The 17,893-nt window shown below is 34.9% G+C and overlaps 1 protein-coding gene across 5 annotated transcripts in view; it reads left to right on the top strand.

Annotated features, from left to right (window-relative positions):
- LOC149785096 (nck-associated protein 1-like) overlaps window positions 1-17,893 on the top strand; it is a 143,140-nt gene that overhangs the window by 112,054 nt on the left and 13,193 nt on the right. For 3 of the 5 annotated variants that reach the window (XM_089978850.1, XM_089978849.1, XM_089978847.1), the window contains 3 exons: window positions 2,204-2,224; window positions 13,356-13,440; window positions 15,868-15,978. In XM_089978850.1, the coding sequence (XP_089834976.1) occupies window positions 2,204-2,224; window positions 13,356-13,440; window positions 15,868-15,978 (217 nt within the window). The remainder of the gene's footprint in view (window positions 1-2,203; window positions 2,225-13,355; window positions 13,441-15,867; window positions 15,979-17,893) is intronic. The other 2 variants (XM_089978851.1, XM_089978848.1) reach the window with 1 other exon arrangement.

The following is a 17,893-nucleotide window of genomic DNA, read 5'->3' as shown; positions in this document are numbered from 1 at the left end:
TCTATCTAAATAATTTTCACTGAAAAATAATCTCAAATGGGTAATGATTTAATATTAAATTTATGAAGGCTCACAAAAGCTAGACATTATTCAACTCATTTCATAAATTCAGTATTAAATCATTACCCATTTGAGACCCACTCTTTATCCCATCACTTCAGTTATCATAATTTCTACGAACATTTCCCCATATTATTATCAGTAACTCCAAAAAATCGTTTACCCAGTTGAACATGCTGTTCAAGCTTTCACTTGCAATGACATTAGTTTCACTTGCCTTGGGAAGTTGGGCAACATTTAATGTCTAGCCCTGTTAATTTACTTTACAAACCACTGTTTGTCTCACCAAACTAGGTATAGATGAAACCTATTTGTTTTTTTCATTGTTCTTGGCGATATCTGCATAAAAAATGACTTTCTTTGCATTTTGCAATATTTAAGTTATGAATTTAATGGTGCTTTGATCTTGAGCAATGCTACTTGTAACCACAATAGTAGATCGTGATGACCTACTTTTCAGACATTAGTGGGTCTTGAATTTAATCATGTACAACTTGCACCACCATACTGAAAAATAACATTAAACCCATATAACTTGCATCCAGTTGTTTACTTTGTAGATCCTGATCACTTGTTTGCTTAAAATAATAAATACTGTAAAAGTCAGAAAAAATGCAGCGAATTTTCATTTTTCGCAAAAAATCAAGGAAGAGTCTTAATCTTTTTTCTCTATAAGTTGGGAAAACTTTAAATTTTGTCCAAAGTTTGGGATTTTCATACCCTCTGTGAGGGTAATTTTAATATGGACAAGCACACAGGGAAATATGCTTTGTAATGTTCAGAGCTGGGTCTGTTTTTTTATAGTTTTTATCAGTGATTTCAAATACCACACTAACATCTTTGTACTCTTTACTGCTTAATGATTTATTTTATGCTAGACCCTTTACTGCATCATGACGCCTATCAATGCCTTTCATCACAGACCTGATAAAGATATGCAGTGGTACCAAAATAAAGTTTTTACATTCATAACAATTGCATGTACAGCTGACAAATTGCTTTTAATTATAAGGTATATCATCAGTTAATCACAGAGTTAAACTTCAATCTTCAATCATCTTTTTAATGTAATAGTCTGTCTGCCATTTGTAAACATGTACTCAGTATCCCAGGGTTGCTACATGAAGTCATTTTGAGGTTTTAGTATTCCATATAAGATTTGTAGTAATAAAGATGAGGATGTGGCATTCAGGGAACCAGATCATAATTTTTTATATAAAATATGGTAACTGATACTTCAAATATATGAACTTTTAATGATTTCTTTTAGTAAGCCTTGTAGCATCATTTGACCAGTAGCACTTTAGCTTGAAGCACTTTCATAGAAAAGATGCTGCTCCACTATCTGATATGGCTGCCATTACTAAAATAGAAAAAGCATTTACATAGTATTATCTGTGTAAACAAAAAAACTCTCACAAGACAATTAACCAATTTTGAGAGCATCCTGGTTTAGAGGTCTTTCAGTATTGTACAAATGATGATGATGTTCCCTCAGATAGGGATAAAAATTAAAAAAGCAAACTTTAGAAACCTTGTACCAGTTGTTTTCATAAGATATTAAATCGACAGCATTGGAATAAATTTCAACAGGAAGCCTTCTACTAACCCAGATTCTTGGCTAATTGCCCTTGCCTTTGGCTATTAAGCTATATCAGCAGTTGAGTAGTCTCAGGCTCACTTGGGTCTCTTCTTCATAAACAGTGGGATTATTTGATGGTTTGTTATATTCACATTGATGTTAGATATGAACATTTATTAGAAAATTAATGCATGAATTTCAAAAGACATCATCAGTAAATGTCATGCTAGACTTTTTAGTGTGCTATATTGTAAATATTAATGAAAAGGCTACATGTTGATACATTAAATACTGTTTTTTATTTCAAAATTTAATGCTGAGCATTTTTTTAAACCTAATATTAAGCACTAATTGTAATCATGCCTAAAAATCATACCTGATGTATGCAGTAAAAACCTCATTTGTCTTCATTTCTGTTTAATTTATGATGTACTTCAGGTTTCCTATATTAAAGATCTAGTATTTTATTCAAAATAAGATTACATATAGCTGGTGCTGTTTGTGTTTCATAATTACCTTTTTATATATGTATTCATATTTATTTTATTCCCTTCAATGCAGCATAAATCCATACGGCATCAGGTTGGTCACATGACAGGTCACATGACTGTTGCTAGTTTCTGTATTTATATTCTGCTTAACTTCCGTTTGAGACCAGTGCTTTGATGTTGTGTATCCCTTTTTTTACTCTCTCACTTTACCCAGTTCAGTTATGTTAATGACATATTTTCAGGTGATATAACTTTGTATCCTTGATTAGGTGTTTTTGTTTCATATCTCTTATATATGTCCTCCAAAACATTTTTTTCTAAACATTGCAATAATCATCAGTCTGTCTGTCCATAATCCACCTTTCAATAAGCATTTTCATTTCTGATATTGCTATGCACATTTCTTCAGTGTCAATATATTTTCATGCTTTTGTCTATATTTCTGTTCATCCATCAATCATTCACACTTTAATTTCTAGGGCAAAAGTTTCTGAAACACTGTTTGAAATAACATTGATTGACTAAACAGGATGTTATCTTAATATTACATCCAGTCAAACCCAGGAAATTAGGAAAGTAGTGTAAGGCATAGCTGCCAAGTGTCCCGTTTTCCATATTCTGTATTTTGGAACTGAATACAGGTGTACATTTTTTGTGCAAAAAATATCTTTATTAATTTTTAAAAAATAAAAAAATTCCTTGCAATTTTCAGTTTAGAACAGGCATTCGGTTTCATTCTGATAGAAATGTATCACATATGTAGGAATACAGTTCTACAATATGATTAGTTCATTAGAAATCGAGGCTACCATGCCTGTTTTTATCTGCTGTATTGGATTTTGCAAACAGTTACCACTGTAACTATCTCATCTTCAAATTTTTTATCTTCTAATCATGTTGAATAGGAAAGCAGAATATTCAGAATTTTCTCCAGCAAAGACAAGAAAACAGAACTGGGAGGACAGTTGTGCCCTCTTGTTCAGATTTGTGAAACCATTTAGTAAAGGAGAAAACTTTACGTTTTGCAAATTGTGTAATGTGATTTCGCTATTAGGAATGGAGGCACCCGTGAAATACAAGAGCACAAAAAAGCTAATAAACATCAGGTTGCTGCTTCATCATATACAACTCAACCTGAACTTATGACGTATATAAATACCAGAGAGAACCTTGATGTAATTTGATCAAAATTGGGATTATTAAATTTCTTTTAGAAATGAATCTTCCTTTTTCAGTTACTAGTGTTGCTGGTTATTTATTTCACACACGTTTTCCTGACAGTAAAATCGCAAAGGATTACTCATATGCTAGAATATGTAAAAGTACGTATGCTAGAACGAAAACAGTTCAGTAAGAAAATCACACAGAATTGAGATCATCAATTAAAGTTTGTACATCAGAATCGATAATGATTGAAGAAAAAAAGCAAGGTGTGGAAAAGGCTCCTGTAAACAGCCTGTGTCTGAGTATGTTGCACTCTTGCACCTCATTGGGCACCCGAATTGAATGTGGTGCCCATCCAGAATGTACAAGTGTGCAATACATGCATCTTTGACATTAAATAATTATGTATGGCACTGTCCTACTTTACTGATGGTTGTATATGTTATAAATAATTACATATTCATTAAAATTTTAAAAATCAGTATTTGTTCCTGAAAATCAGTATTTTTTTCACAAGCAGTTAGTATTTTTGTACTCGGGGGTATGGGGGTTGGCAGCTTTGGTAATGTCACAATTAAATGTTGTAGCACAGCTCAGAAGAACAGAGTATGTGTCCAGATATCATTTCAAACTGTTAGCATTGTAAAATAGCACATTACTCCCTCAGTATAATGCTGTTCGTGGTAGCCATAGAGTATACTGTCTTATAGTGAGGCTGTCTTAAAATGGTTTTTCCCAAACTTTGTTGAGGCTAGTTCCCTGGTATGGAGGTTACATTGTACTATTTACAAAGAAAGCACAAGGCAGTTTCACACCTGTTACATTGTACATTTTCATTAATGCAAGGTTAATATGAATGTATGAGTTTCAGTTAAACAAATATTTTTCAAGCCAGAATACGATTTTTAAGTTAGAAACTCCCAATGTCCGGTTTGGGCATTTTATTGTCAGTCAAAATCACTTGTGTAGGTCCAGTTTGGACATTTTATTGTCAGTCAAAATCACTTGTGTCGGTCCAGTTTGGGCATTTTATTGTCAGTCAAAATCACTTGTGTCGGTCCAGTTTGGACATTTTATTGTCAGTCAAAATCACTTGTGTCGGTCCAGTTTGGACATTTTATTGTCAGTCAAAATCACTTGTGTCGGTCCAGTTTGGGCATTTTATTGTCAGTCAAAATCACTTGTGTCAGTTATGTCCTGAATAAAGTGTATATAGACTCAGTTATCCAAATTCAGGATTATTGAAACCCTTGTTCTGCAGGCATGGGGTCAATTACTTTAAAATATAATTTATTAAATTACAATTACTTTTGAAAATTTTCATTACAGATATAATTACAATTCCTTTGGCAGAGTTACAAATTTCATTCTACATAATTGTTCTCAGCCATTTACTAAACATTGTGGATGGCTTGCACATGGGATAAAGAAGAAACCTTTGAATTTCAGGGTCAAAAGGTAAAAAAAAGTACAAGGTCACTGCAACTGAAAGGTTAAAAATGACTTGTGCACAATATCACTTGTTGTACATGACAGATCTGGATCAAACTTTGCAAATGGCTTGCATATGACTGAAGGCAGCATTTGTTGTTGGGGGATAAAACTCAACGGTCAAGGTCACTGAGTGAAAGAAGAAAACTGGTTTCCAGGAAATAACATAGTTCTTGATCATTAGATCAGATGTAACAGATGTGAAAAACTGCATCACTCCAAAATTATTTGTCATCTGGAAACTGCAAAAATTAAGTTTGCATGAAAAGTTAGATATATGGTACACCTGAAATCACTCAAACTGCATCACAACCAGGAGGAATACAACACTTACTACAAGGCCCTTCATTATAACAGTTCTGATGTAAGGCAAAAAATGGTCATAAATCCCATTTTAAGTTCTACTGGTCATAAAACCAGAAAAGCTTATGGGATCATCTATTGTCTGTCACCTCTGTCCAGCACCTGTCTGTCATCTGTCATTCATCCATCCATGTTTGTTATTGTTAATCCTGTTAAACTACTCTGAAAATTTCCATGAAACTTCAAACACACATTCATCCCTTGATTTATTTTATCCTGGATAAAACTGGTGTTGTTCGCACAGCCAATATGGCCACCAAAGCAACCATTTTGAACATCTTTTTATCACAACTCTTCATGAACAGAAAGTTATATTCATGTGGGGTTTTCACCACAAAGACTTCTTATGATGTCAAGTTGGTCTTATATGAACTTGGTGACAATCTATCATCCAGTATGGCTACCACACAGCAGCCATCTTGAAAATCTTGTTATTGCTACTCCTCCTGAATGGATGGTCATATCAGCATGAGATTTTTGCTAAAAGACTTCTTTTGACGTCTTCTTGTGCCTTAATGAAACTTGTGCTGATCTGAAGTTTATCATGGCTGCCACAGCAGTTATAGAGAAAATCTTTTTATTGCTACTCCACCTGAATTTAAAGTAATATTGACATTTGGTTTTCACCAAAAGACATCTTTGGTCCTAAATGAAAATGGTGCTGATTTTGGGTCTGACATGTCTCCCACAATTTCTAGCTTGAAAATCATATTATCACAACTTCACCTGAATGAATGGTCATTTCATCATGGAGTTTTCAGTAAAGGACTTCTTATCATGTTTTGTTGATCATAAATTAGAAAGGTTTTGATCTGACATCCAAAATGTTGCCATCTTGAAAAAATCTTGTTTTAGCTACTCCCCTTTAAGGGAAAGTCGTTTTGTCATGCGGCTTTGATCAGAAGAATTGCTATGGTGTTTTCTTATTCCTAAATGAAAATGACTGATCTTAAATGTGGCCACCATTATGGCTGCCTGAAAATAGTGTTGTCTCTACTCCCAGTGGGATGACTGTATCAGCATAGGGTTTCACCAGTAGACTTCTTATGATCCCTAGTTGGTCCTAAATGAAAACAGTGCCATTCATACATGCAATATGGCTGCCTTGATGGCTGTCATGAAATCTTGTCGTTACAAGTCTTCTTGAAAGGATGATCAGTATGACATGGGTTTGACCAAAAGACTTTTGTTGGTGCTTGCTTTGTCCTAAATGAAAATGGTTGCAATCAGAAATCGAATATGTTCACTACAGTAGCTAATTTGAAAATCACTAAAGAATATCAGAGATAGTTTCAACACTCAGCAGTTAAAAGGAAGAAATAGTCTTATCTTGAATTCCTGGTAATACATTTATTTGTCTAATTTACATCATTATGAGTGGTCTTACTATAAGGTCATATACTTTATGGCTCCCATATCATGTGGAAATAACTATGTGATATAGATCTTTTTTGTTGTGTAAGTGTTTGAAGACCAGTTTGAATTAAAAATTTAGAAAACCACTTTTAGGCCTCTAGTTTTGCATCACTTAATTAAATAGTGGCCAGAACTAGAGAGGACAGCAAATTACACTTAAACATACCATTGCAAAAAACAATTTGAGTCTTTTCTGATTTTAGCTTCAGTCTTTTGTTGGAACCAATATTTTGTATCTTTTTTCTTGTTGTTGTATTTGGATAGAATTTCTTGTTGGATACAACTATCTGTTTTTGTATAAAAAATTGCCAGATTTCAATTACAGATTTTGTCTCTGAAATACCCTTTGTGTCTTTGGACATATATGCATACCATATTTGCTGGCCTATATGTTGATTCAGAGTATAAGTAAAATCAGCAAAGTTGGCAAATTTTCCATCTATTATCCATATATAAGTCGATGCTGAGTATGAGACAAGGCCAGATGAATACCTCAGATTGTCTTTTTCACTTCGTTCCACACAGCATCGCGAATTTTATCCCATCTGTAACTCAGTAACCTTTCCAGTCAGGATCATTAACTGTAACTAAAAGTACTTAATTTGTTCCACACAAAGTATTTTAAATGTATTATGTACTTTTAGCTACATATAATGACGTTGACCTGAAAATTTATTGAGTTACAGATAGGATAAAATTCACGATGCTGTGTGGAATTAAACTATAATAACTCCTGGTTTCATAAATATTAGAAGTATCACTGTATGCTATTTCGGATTACCAGCAATAGGGAAATTACATCATTAATGCTAAAATGCTTTTTTCCAGTTGTTTTTGTGTGAATCAAAATACAGAACAGAGAGAGGGATGCATATGTATTCCATCGCATTTTTCTTCTTGCACCTTGTGATCAAAATAAAATATGATCGATATATGAAAGAGAGATTTCAGCTCTTCATGTTTGTTTTTTTTGGGGTTTTTTTCCATCTAATTGGCTTATTTAGCTGAAGCTTTTGTCAAAGAGAGAAAACATTAATAAATGAAACAGTAAATGTAAACTATGAAATACATATCATACTCCTTCAGGGTTTAAATATTCACAATAGTTATATCCATATAGACTCCATTAGGTGAAATCCCAAGAACGACCATTTCGCATGCTGTCTTATTTTCTCTGCAAGTATAAAGACCTCTCCATTCCCAACAAATAAGATTTTTTTTAAAGTGCAGGTACTCTTCCTGTACTTATGTGGCAATTGTTTTTTATCTTTGCTCCTGCTAGATGGTACTTTAAATTGCTGTCAGTTCCATCAGCAGTTCAAAAGATGTTACTGGCTGAGAAATTTACATGAGTAACCACCTGGCATTTCTTTTCATTATATGGTATGTTATTGATAATACCCATTAGTAGCCTCATTTCCCTATTGTTAGCCTAACTAATCTGATCTGGTCTGTGGAATCTTGACCTCAAACAGCTGTTAACTTGGAATGACTGAATACAGCTGTAGCATATTTAATTAGCATGTAAATACCAAAGCCATGTGATTCTTGGATAATGGAAGTGGCAATAAAAACTAGAAGGACTTGCTTACCTAGTGGTACTAATTGATAATGGAATATAGTACTGCACTTGTATGTGAGTAAGATCAGTCATCAGGTAAGTGAACATTACAGATTTACAATCATGAAGACATCTCTGTCTGTCTGTATGTCTCTGTCTCTCTCTTTCTCTCTCTCACTCTCTCTCGGGGCATAAGATTTATTTGATCATTAGGTGCAAGAAGAAAATTGTAATGGAATATGTCTTTGTCATGGTTATTCATCTTCTAACTTGTCAATTCTAATGCACATATGTAATCAAATTTAAACAACATATAGTACAAACAATGTACATTACTGGTGCATGCTGCTCTGATGTATGTTAATTTTTAATGCTGATAATCATGTAATTATTTAAAATACTCAGTGTGGGATCCTTAATTTTTTCATATAAGATCTCTTCCCCAAAAGGAAATATTTTTTTACACAATTTTCATACTTTTGTATTTTCCATATGGAAAATACAATAAAGCGATTCAGATGATATAATCCATATATAAGTCGATTTGGAGTATAAGACAAAGCTAAGATTTTCCGATAAAAAAGTATCGTCTTATAGGCCAGCAAATTAGGTAATTATTTACTTTTCACATGTAATAATGTAGAGATCTGTTTGATAGCTCACTAACACACATTGCTTTGAATATTGTTTTGTTAACAGATCACCAGAATTTACAGTTTTGCTTCACCAGATTCATCTAACATGGAATTTATCTTTCCCATTTCATAACTATCGGCATGATGAATATAGTTTTTGGCTTTTGCCCATGGAGTACCTTGTTGGGGGGTGGGAGTAAGGGAGGGTCAGAAGTCATATGTTCCAGATCTCAGTTACACTGAAATTTACAAATATTAGCTTCTCACATCATGATTTGTGAACCATATTTTAATCATTTCTGTCTCTCTTTCTTTCCATCCATTCACACTTCTTGCAATCACCAAAACACTGCAATTATTGCACAGAACTGGATGCCATTTGTCAGGTGAATTGCCTATTACAGTGTACACATAGATGTGCCTTTATAAAGTGTTTTGCCTTTTTAGGGTCTGTTTTTAATGTAGTTCTTGTCCTTTTTTCATCAGTTTTAAATCTCCACCGTAGCAGATCATTGTAACCAGCATAACTTAAGAACCATTTAACATATTCTGATTGAATCTGGTGTGTATATTGTCTCATCCCTATATATGTATTTTATAGTTTATCACTCATAAGCTCTATTTTGGAGCAAGCTATGTTCCTTGACAATCAACTTAATATCTTCATATGGAATGTTGCTTGTAACTGACACAGCTTTAGAAGCATTCAGCATATTTTGATGCAGTTTTGGTATGAACATAAAGGGTTTGTCTCATCAATTCCTTTTTTTGGCTAGAGTTATGGCCCTTGACAATTTACTTAATTATCTTCACATGGAATGCTGCTTGTAACCAGGTTAGTAACCATTCAACAGATTTAGATATAATTTGGATTGAGCATCATGTCATGGGCCTAGATGTGTCTTTTGTGGATTTTGTCTCTTCTCCTCCATTTTGTACAGTTGTGGCCCTTGTTGGTTGACTTATTTTGTAATGGGATGTTGCCAGTAATGATTAGCTGTTGAAAGTATTGGATTTTGGGCATTTAGTATTATAAGTTATAATGGGCATTCAGTATTATAAGTTATAAGGGTCAGAGACTGAATTCCCATCTTCTCCTATCTTTGTTTTCCCAACACATTGTCTTCTGTTCAAGGCCCTGTGGAGCAAACTGTTGTGAGCAATGTTTTTTGTGATGAACCCATCACTAACAGCTCCAGTTGTACCAGATTTAACATTGTTATATGCTGCCACAGCAGGAAGAAACAAAATAGGTATCTGTGTTTGTAAGAAACCTTGGGTTCTGACCCTTGGGTTACTTTCTAGGGGCAGGGGTATTTGGGTTCTGACCATTGGATCACTTTTCAGGGGAAGGGATAATTGGGTTCTGACATGGGGGTTATTTTCCTGGGGCAAAGGGAATTAGCTTTTGACCCTTGGATCACTTTCCAAGGGAAGGGGGATTTAGGTTTTGATATTTGGGTCACTATCCAAGGGCAGGAGGAATTAGGTTCTGACTTGTGGTTGCCTTTCCAGGGGCAGGGGAAACACACATAATAAGCAGTGTTGTTATTGGCAATTTAAAGTCATCAAAGTTTTTTTATGTTTCATATTTTGTGAAAAACACTCTTATTGCAAAGGACGTGGAAAGATGTACATTTTTTATTTTTAAAAAAATCAGCTATGTTTAGTATTTTTGACTGCAGCTGCCTTAGGCTTTAGGAAATTTTATTATGTACTCATTTTTGTCTCCATTAACTTTACATTGTCAGAATTTTGAAGTATTTATCCATACCACTCTGCTTCATGCTGAGCAACCTGCCTAAAAATAATTAGTGTTTTCAATGTTGCAATTTTAAATAATTCCCTAGCATGTCAGTGATAATGTTGAAATATTGTCATAAAGATCATTACTGTTATTGACAAGTGAAGACTTAAAGAGGCATCTATTGTGTGAGATAAGTACGGAATCTATTGTGTGAGACAAGTACCTCTTTTCCTCCATACATTATACAGGAGACAAAACATGTTTATTTTAGAATCACTCATAGATATAGATAAACTAGTATGTAATAAATAAGTTACTGCATTTAAATGGGAAATTATGAATTTGTTTTGTCTTGGTGATACTGCATTCCTAATGTCATACAGTATCATTGAAGAAAACTGTTTATGTTTTTCCATACAGATGTAGTAACATGCATACAGTGACTGTTGCTTCACTTTCACTTGTTAAAATGCAGTAAGATCTAGGCTAGTGACTGCTGCTGCTGCTGCTTCACCCAGCTCTGGCATAATATATTGTTTTTATCATTCTTCCCACAGTACATGGTGCTAATTGTCTAGATTCAGTGAGTGCTTTATGTAGACTTTGTTCCAAAATAGAAGATTGTATAACCAGGATGCAATTCCTGGGCAAGGGTCTGGTTTACATTTGAGTTATGTACATGTTTTATTCTATGACAATACCAGGAGACCATCCAAATAAATGTGTGAAAAAGTATTTTGATGGACTCATTATTAGATAACAATATCTTTCATGAGTTTTTGCTTAATTTTGTATTTAAAAGGGTTGGTGTGGTGGCCTTATCATGAAGCAGTGATCAACATGGTACTTGATGTGATCTCTGCATAGTGGGAGTATGCTGAACTCGTGACCAAAAGTTAAAATTGGGCAATACACTTTTTTCCAGTTGCCTTTGCACAATATAGCCCTTAATTTATTGGTGTGTCATTAAATATGGTAACAATCTACTTATAGGAGGCCACTACCTAACCAATCTAGCTGGTCTAGACCTGTTAGTCCAGTAGTTTGTGTGCCTGACTGCTAGACAGTTTGACCTTGTTCATTTCCCAACCAAGACAGACTTTTCATGTCCTTCCATTACATTTGGGAACTGATCTCAGTCTCAGTAACTGAAAAAGGGTTTTGACTGCTCTAAGATGTGAATCAAGATGACACTAGAGATTGAATGTCACAGTAAGGGGGAACAGTGTAGTGTAGAGATTGAATGTCACAGTAATGGAGAACAGTGTAGTGTAGAGATTGAATGTCACAGTAAGGGGGAACAGTGTAGTGTAGAGGTTGAATGTCACAGTAAGGGGGAATAGTGTAGTGTAGAGATTGAATGTCACAGTAAGGGGGAACAGTGTAGTGTAGAGATTGAATGTCACAGTAATGGAGAACAGTGTAGTGTAGAGATTGAATGTCACAGTAAGGGGGAACAGTGTAGTGTAGAGATTGAATGTCACAGTAATGGGGAACAGTGTAGTGTAGAGATTGAATGTCACAGTAAGGGGGAACAGTGTAGTGTAGAGGTTGAATGTCACAGTAAGGGGGAACAGTGTAGTGTAGAGATTGAATGTCACAGTAATGGGGAACAGTGTAGTGTAGAGATTGAATGTCACAGTAAGGGGGAACAGTGTAGTGTAGAGGTTGAATGTCACAGTAAGGGGGAACAGTGTAGTGTAGAGATTGAATGTCACAGTAAGGGGGAACAGTGTAGTGTAGAGATTGAATGTCACAGTAAGGGGAACAGTGTAGTGTAGAGGTTGAATGTCACAGTAAGGGGAAACAGTGTAGTGTAGAGATTGAATGTCACAGTAAAGGAGAACAGTGTAGTGTAGAGATTGAATGTCACAGTAAGGGGAACAGTGTAGTGTAGAGGTTGAATGTCACAGTAAGGGGAAACAGTGTAGTGTAGAGATTGAATGTCACAGTAAGGGAGAACAGTGTAGTGTAGAGATTGAATGTCACAGTAAGGGGGAACAGTGTAGTGTAGAGATTGAATGTCACAGTAAGGGGGAACAGTGTAGTGTTGAGGTTGAATGTCACAGTAAGGGGAAATAGTGTAGTCGTGTAGATATTAGACCACTTGCTAACCAGCCTAATGTAGTGGTGTGTGCACCACAGTGAGACAGATTAACCTGGTTTGATACTTATTCTCTCCTCTTTGTTACAACATTAACCTGTCAGAAAATTCAATCTACAAGTACTTTTCCATGTTTTGGTAGAGCCCTTATCTCTTACTTTTAGGGCATGAAGTTTTAATCGCTCATTTTCAGCCATAGCTATAATGCATCAGCATTACTGTAATAAAAATGCACGTTCATCAAATTTTGTAGCTCTTTTACTTTAATACAGATTTACTTTATTTTCTTTGGAAAAGGGTACTTGTGGCAGCACTATGGTATTATTATGTCAGATATTTGCAAAAAAAAGATCGTACTTAAAGTCAGCATATCTTTGAGAAGAAACTCTTTAATGGGATCATTGTTTTTCTTATAATAATATACTTTCATTTACTTTATTTCATGTATTTCTAAGATATCTTCATTAAAGGTATATTTATTAATATAGCATACAATTAAATAAATGTAGTTTCCAAAATATACCAGTGCTCAGTAGCAAGATTAAGAAATTAAGAACAAGATTAAGAAATTAAGAAATCAAAATAGAAGTTCTACCAGATATGATTTGATATTTACATACATGTGCATTTAGTATGTATCTGTGTTTGACAACCGTCTGAAAGAAGATAATGTGGACATAATATAACTGATTCTTGTCATGCATTTTCTGCATGGACTTACCAGTACCTTTGTATTTCCAGGTGGTCAGTGAGTTGGCTTCAGCAGCAGGACTACCATGTGACATTGACCCAACTCTTATTCAGGCACTGAGACAGCAGAAAAATGGTATTTTGTGTTCTTCTTATATTATTAGTGTCACTTCACAATTTGATCTGTCCATTCTGTAATATTATTAGTGTCACTCCACAAATTGATCTGTCCATTCTGTAATATTATTGGTGTCACTTCACAAATTGATCTGTCCATTCTGTAATATTATTAGTGTCACTTAACAAATTGATCTGTTCATTCTGTAATATTATTAGTGTCACTTAACAAATTGATCTGTTCTTTCTGTAATATTATTAGTGTCACTTCACAAATTGATCTGTTCATTCTGTAATATTATTAGTGTCACTCAACAACTGGATCTGTCCATTCTGTAATATTGTTAGTTTCACTCCACAACTGGAGCTGTCCATTCTGTAATATTATTAGTGTCACTTCACAATTTGATCACTGCTCCAGTGGCCTAGTGATTAGGGCATCCGCCTCGGATGTGGGAGATCGTGGGTTTGATCCCGGCTGAGTCATACCAAAAACTTACAAAATTTTTAGTAACAGTGGCCTCGCTTGGCGCTCAGCATTATGAGGTTAGTGTTAGGAATGGTCGGCCTGGAGTCAGGATAATGTGACTGGGTGGGACATCATGCTACATGTCTGTGGCATGATGCCCCAGTAATAGACATCACTATAATTTGTCACACTGCAGACATCATAGCGATATGACTGAAAAATTGTTAAAGCTACGTTAAAAATCCAAATCACACACACACAATTTGATCTATCCATTCTGTAATATTGTCAATGTCACTCCACAGTTTGAGCTGTCCATTCTGTAATATTGTCAGTGTCACTCCACAATTTGATCTGTCCATTCTGTAGTATTATCATTGTCACTCCACAATTTGATCTGTCCATTCTGTAATATTATCTGTGCCACTCCACAATTTGATCTGTCCATTCTGTAATATTATCAGTGTCACTTCACAATTTGATCTGTCCATTCTGTAATATTATCAGTTTCACTCCACAATTTGATTTGTCCATTCTGTAATATTATTAGTGTCACTCCACAATTTGATCTGTCCATTCTGTAATATTATCAGTGTCACTTCACAGTTTGATCTGTCTATTCTGTAATATTATCAGTTTCACTCCACAATTTGATTTGTCCATTCTGTAATATTATTAGTGTCACTCCACAATTTGATCTGTCCATTCAGTAATATTATTAGTGTCACTCCACAACTGGATCTGTCCATTCTTTAATATTATCAGTGTCAATCCAGTTTGATCTGTCCATTATGTAATATTATCACTGTCTCCACAATTTGATCTGTCCTGTCTGTAATATTATCAGCATCACTTCACAGTTTTATCCATCCGTTCTGTAATATTATCAATATCACTCCACAATTTTATCTGTCCATTCCATAGTATTATTAGTGTAAGTCCAGATTTTGATCTGTCCATTCTGTAAAAATATTATCTTTGTCACTCCACGATTTGATCTGTCCATTCTGTAATATTATCAGTGCACTCCACAATTTATCTGTCCAGTCTGTAATATTATCAATGTCACTTCAGTTTGATCTGTCCATTCTATAATATTATCAGTGTCACTCCACAATTTGGTCTGTCCATTCGGCAATATTTTCAGTGTCACTCGAAAAAATTATATGTCCTTTCTGTAATATTATCAGTATCACTTGACAATTTGATCTATCTGGTATGTAATATTATCAGGGTCACTCCACAATTTGATCTGTCCATTCCATAATATTATCAGTGTCACTCCACATTTAGGTTTGTCCATGGCTCGTATTATTCCATATATGATATGAAAAAGATTTGGACAATTTGAAGACATAAATGTCTCTCAAAATCTGGAGGAAGTGAAATGAGGATTGGCTAAGGACATTTACATAGATAGTTCAGATGTAAAAATCCTTCAAGAGATAGGTAGGTCATAAGTTGGAGGCCTATTTGAAATGCTTTCTCTGTTTCATTGCCAAGTATTTTGGCAAAGGTTCAGTCTTTACAAACTGTATACGATAATTATTGTGTCATAATATATTACTTTATCATTTATTTTTTGAGTGCAAACAACTCCACCCTATCACACTTGCATCGTATGGTAATTTGAGGCCTGCAGTATACATGTAATGTATACATGTAATTAGACCCTTTTTCATGTTCATCTAGTCCTAGGTTCCGGATCCAGTCTTACCAAAACATAATGATAAACTGCCTTAAACAATATTTTCATAAAATGGATTTGTTTTTAAGTGGGACATGTATTTCCAGTATTTGAAAACAGCTCGGTACACAAAATTCCCATTTTCCAAAATCAGATGGTATTGTCCAGAGTACAGAAAATTATAATGGATTTTGTCATACTGTACAGTTGTCCAGAAGACTAAGGTCAGCTTATCTAGAAGAGGATTAGATCACATATGGAAAAATAATTTCAATATTTTCTTCTTGCAGAGAATTCAGAGAGTCAGTATGAAATAGCTTGCCTGTTGATGGTTTTTGTGGCAACATCCATCCCCAAACTGGCAAGATTGGACTCAACATTGTTCAAGGCTTCACTTGAAGGTATTTGTAACTATAAAAACATGTTCTATGGGTGAGTATGACCACTCCAGTGGCCTAGTGGTTAGAGCATCTGCCTTGGATGTGGGAGGTTGCGGGTTTGAACCACAGCAGAGTCGTACCAAAGACTTATAAAAATGGTAGTTGCAGCTGCCTCACTAGGCACTCAGCATTAAGAAGTTATTGTTAGGACTGGTCAGCCTGGTGTCAGCATTATGACTGGGTGGGGCATGATGCAACATGTCTGTAGCATGATGTCCCAGTGCTAGACTTCACTATAAACTGTCACACTGCAGACATTGTAGCACTATGACTGAAACATTGCTAAAGATACATTAAAAATCCAAATCACACACAAATCACACACGGAAGTAACTAGTGCAGAAAAGTGATGCCAGGATAGTAGTGGCAACTTGTGCATGGTAGCACTGCAATCTTGTGATGACTTTGATTTGCAATTTCAAAAGAAACAGAGGCTCCTCTGCCTCTTCCAAATATCCGTTGGAAGAAGATATATGGCATCCATGTACAGACTGATATAGTTGAACAAATTTTTTTTCGCACAAAGCCTAAGTGTCATATAAATCTATAATATATACCATGCTTTCCCTCTTGAAATGCCAAAACTAAATTGGCAATTTCAGGTGAGATTACAAATGTGTAAAGTCTTTTTTGTGTGCAATTTTCTTCACCATCAGAACTGTCAGAAAACACCTGTGGCAGTTATAATTACCTTTATATAACACTACCTCTGTGCTGGTTGGGTGTTTGATTTTGACAGTTTTCTGCTTCATCTGTGGTATGTCTCCTATTATTGACAAGAACAAATCAAAATAACCACTTGTTCAGCTTCTGGTTCTAGTAAGAATAAGGATTAGTGGCCTGCAGATTCAGTTCCTGGTTGCAACATGTATAAGGATTATGCCACCCATCCAAGATTATTGGCTTCCTCTTAGCATTACTGACCATCAGTCATTGTGTGCATCCATTTCATTTCTTGGGTATCAGTTCTCATGGTTTTGTACTAACATTACAGTTTGTCTGCAATTTGTTGATTGGGGATGGGGTCCTGTTGATCATTTTTTGTTGGGCTTTTCAGTTTGTAGTTCATGGCATCCACAGAGTCCACAACATTGTTACCTCATAAATGAAAGTAAATTCACAGTAGAATACTTCCTCATTATAACACTATGGGAGTCATGGAGTATACTGGCCTATTGTGAGATTGCCTTATAATTAAGTGCATTTAATTTTGCCACCACATCATGAAATTGGATCCATGATAATATTACAATTGTTATGAATTGACTGCATCTTCAGCACTGTGATTGATTGCATTTGCACAGCTCTTCCTGCACACCAGCACTCACCCCTATTGCAACTCTGAGTTGATAAATTAATGCATTTTTGCTTCACTGATATCCTTCGATTAACTGATATACAGTGGCATGGTCACATGATGTAATGGTGGTAAGTAACTAAAAATGGACATGATTTTTGTTTTGAAAGATCTAAATTATTTAAAAGTGAGAACAATAAATGTTAAGTATACTAAAATACATAAATAAAAATGTTACTGTCATCCTCATCAGGTCTAGTCATCTTAGCTGGCAAAGAGTCATTGATATACCCATTTCCACATCAATGATGCACAAAGTGGACGAACAACTTTTGCTAGTAGAGATGTGGCTAGATTATCTAGCATTGTGTGAAGTTACAACTGAAAGAAAGATTCATGCTGCCTACAGTCAGATTTGTTGATAGAATCTGCTGATTTGATTACAGAAAGGGGGAAAATTAAAATTACAGTGAAAGCCCACAAAACTGAAAACCCTTGGGGCAAAATGTGATTTTGGTTTGAAGAGGTTTTCAGTTAATGAGGGTTTCACAGATGTGAAAAAGTATGTCTTTTTATCAG

Source organism: Sinohyriopsis cumingii, chromosome 13 (genome assembly GCF_028554795.1).
Source record: "Sinohyriopsis cumingii isolate HCF-2022 chromosome 13, ASM2855479v2, whole genome shotgun sequence".
Lineage (NCBI taxonomy): Eukaryota > Metazoa > Mollusca > Bivalvia > Unionida > Unionidae > Sinohyriopsis > Sinohyriopsis cumingii.
Note: the sequence above shows the minus strand (reverse complement) of the source record. Positions and strands in the feature narration are given on the sequence as shown.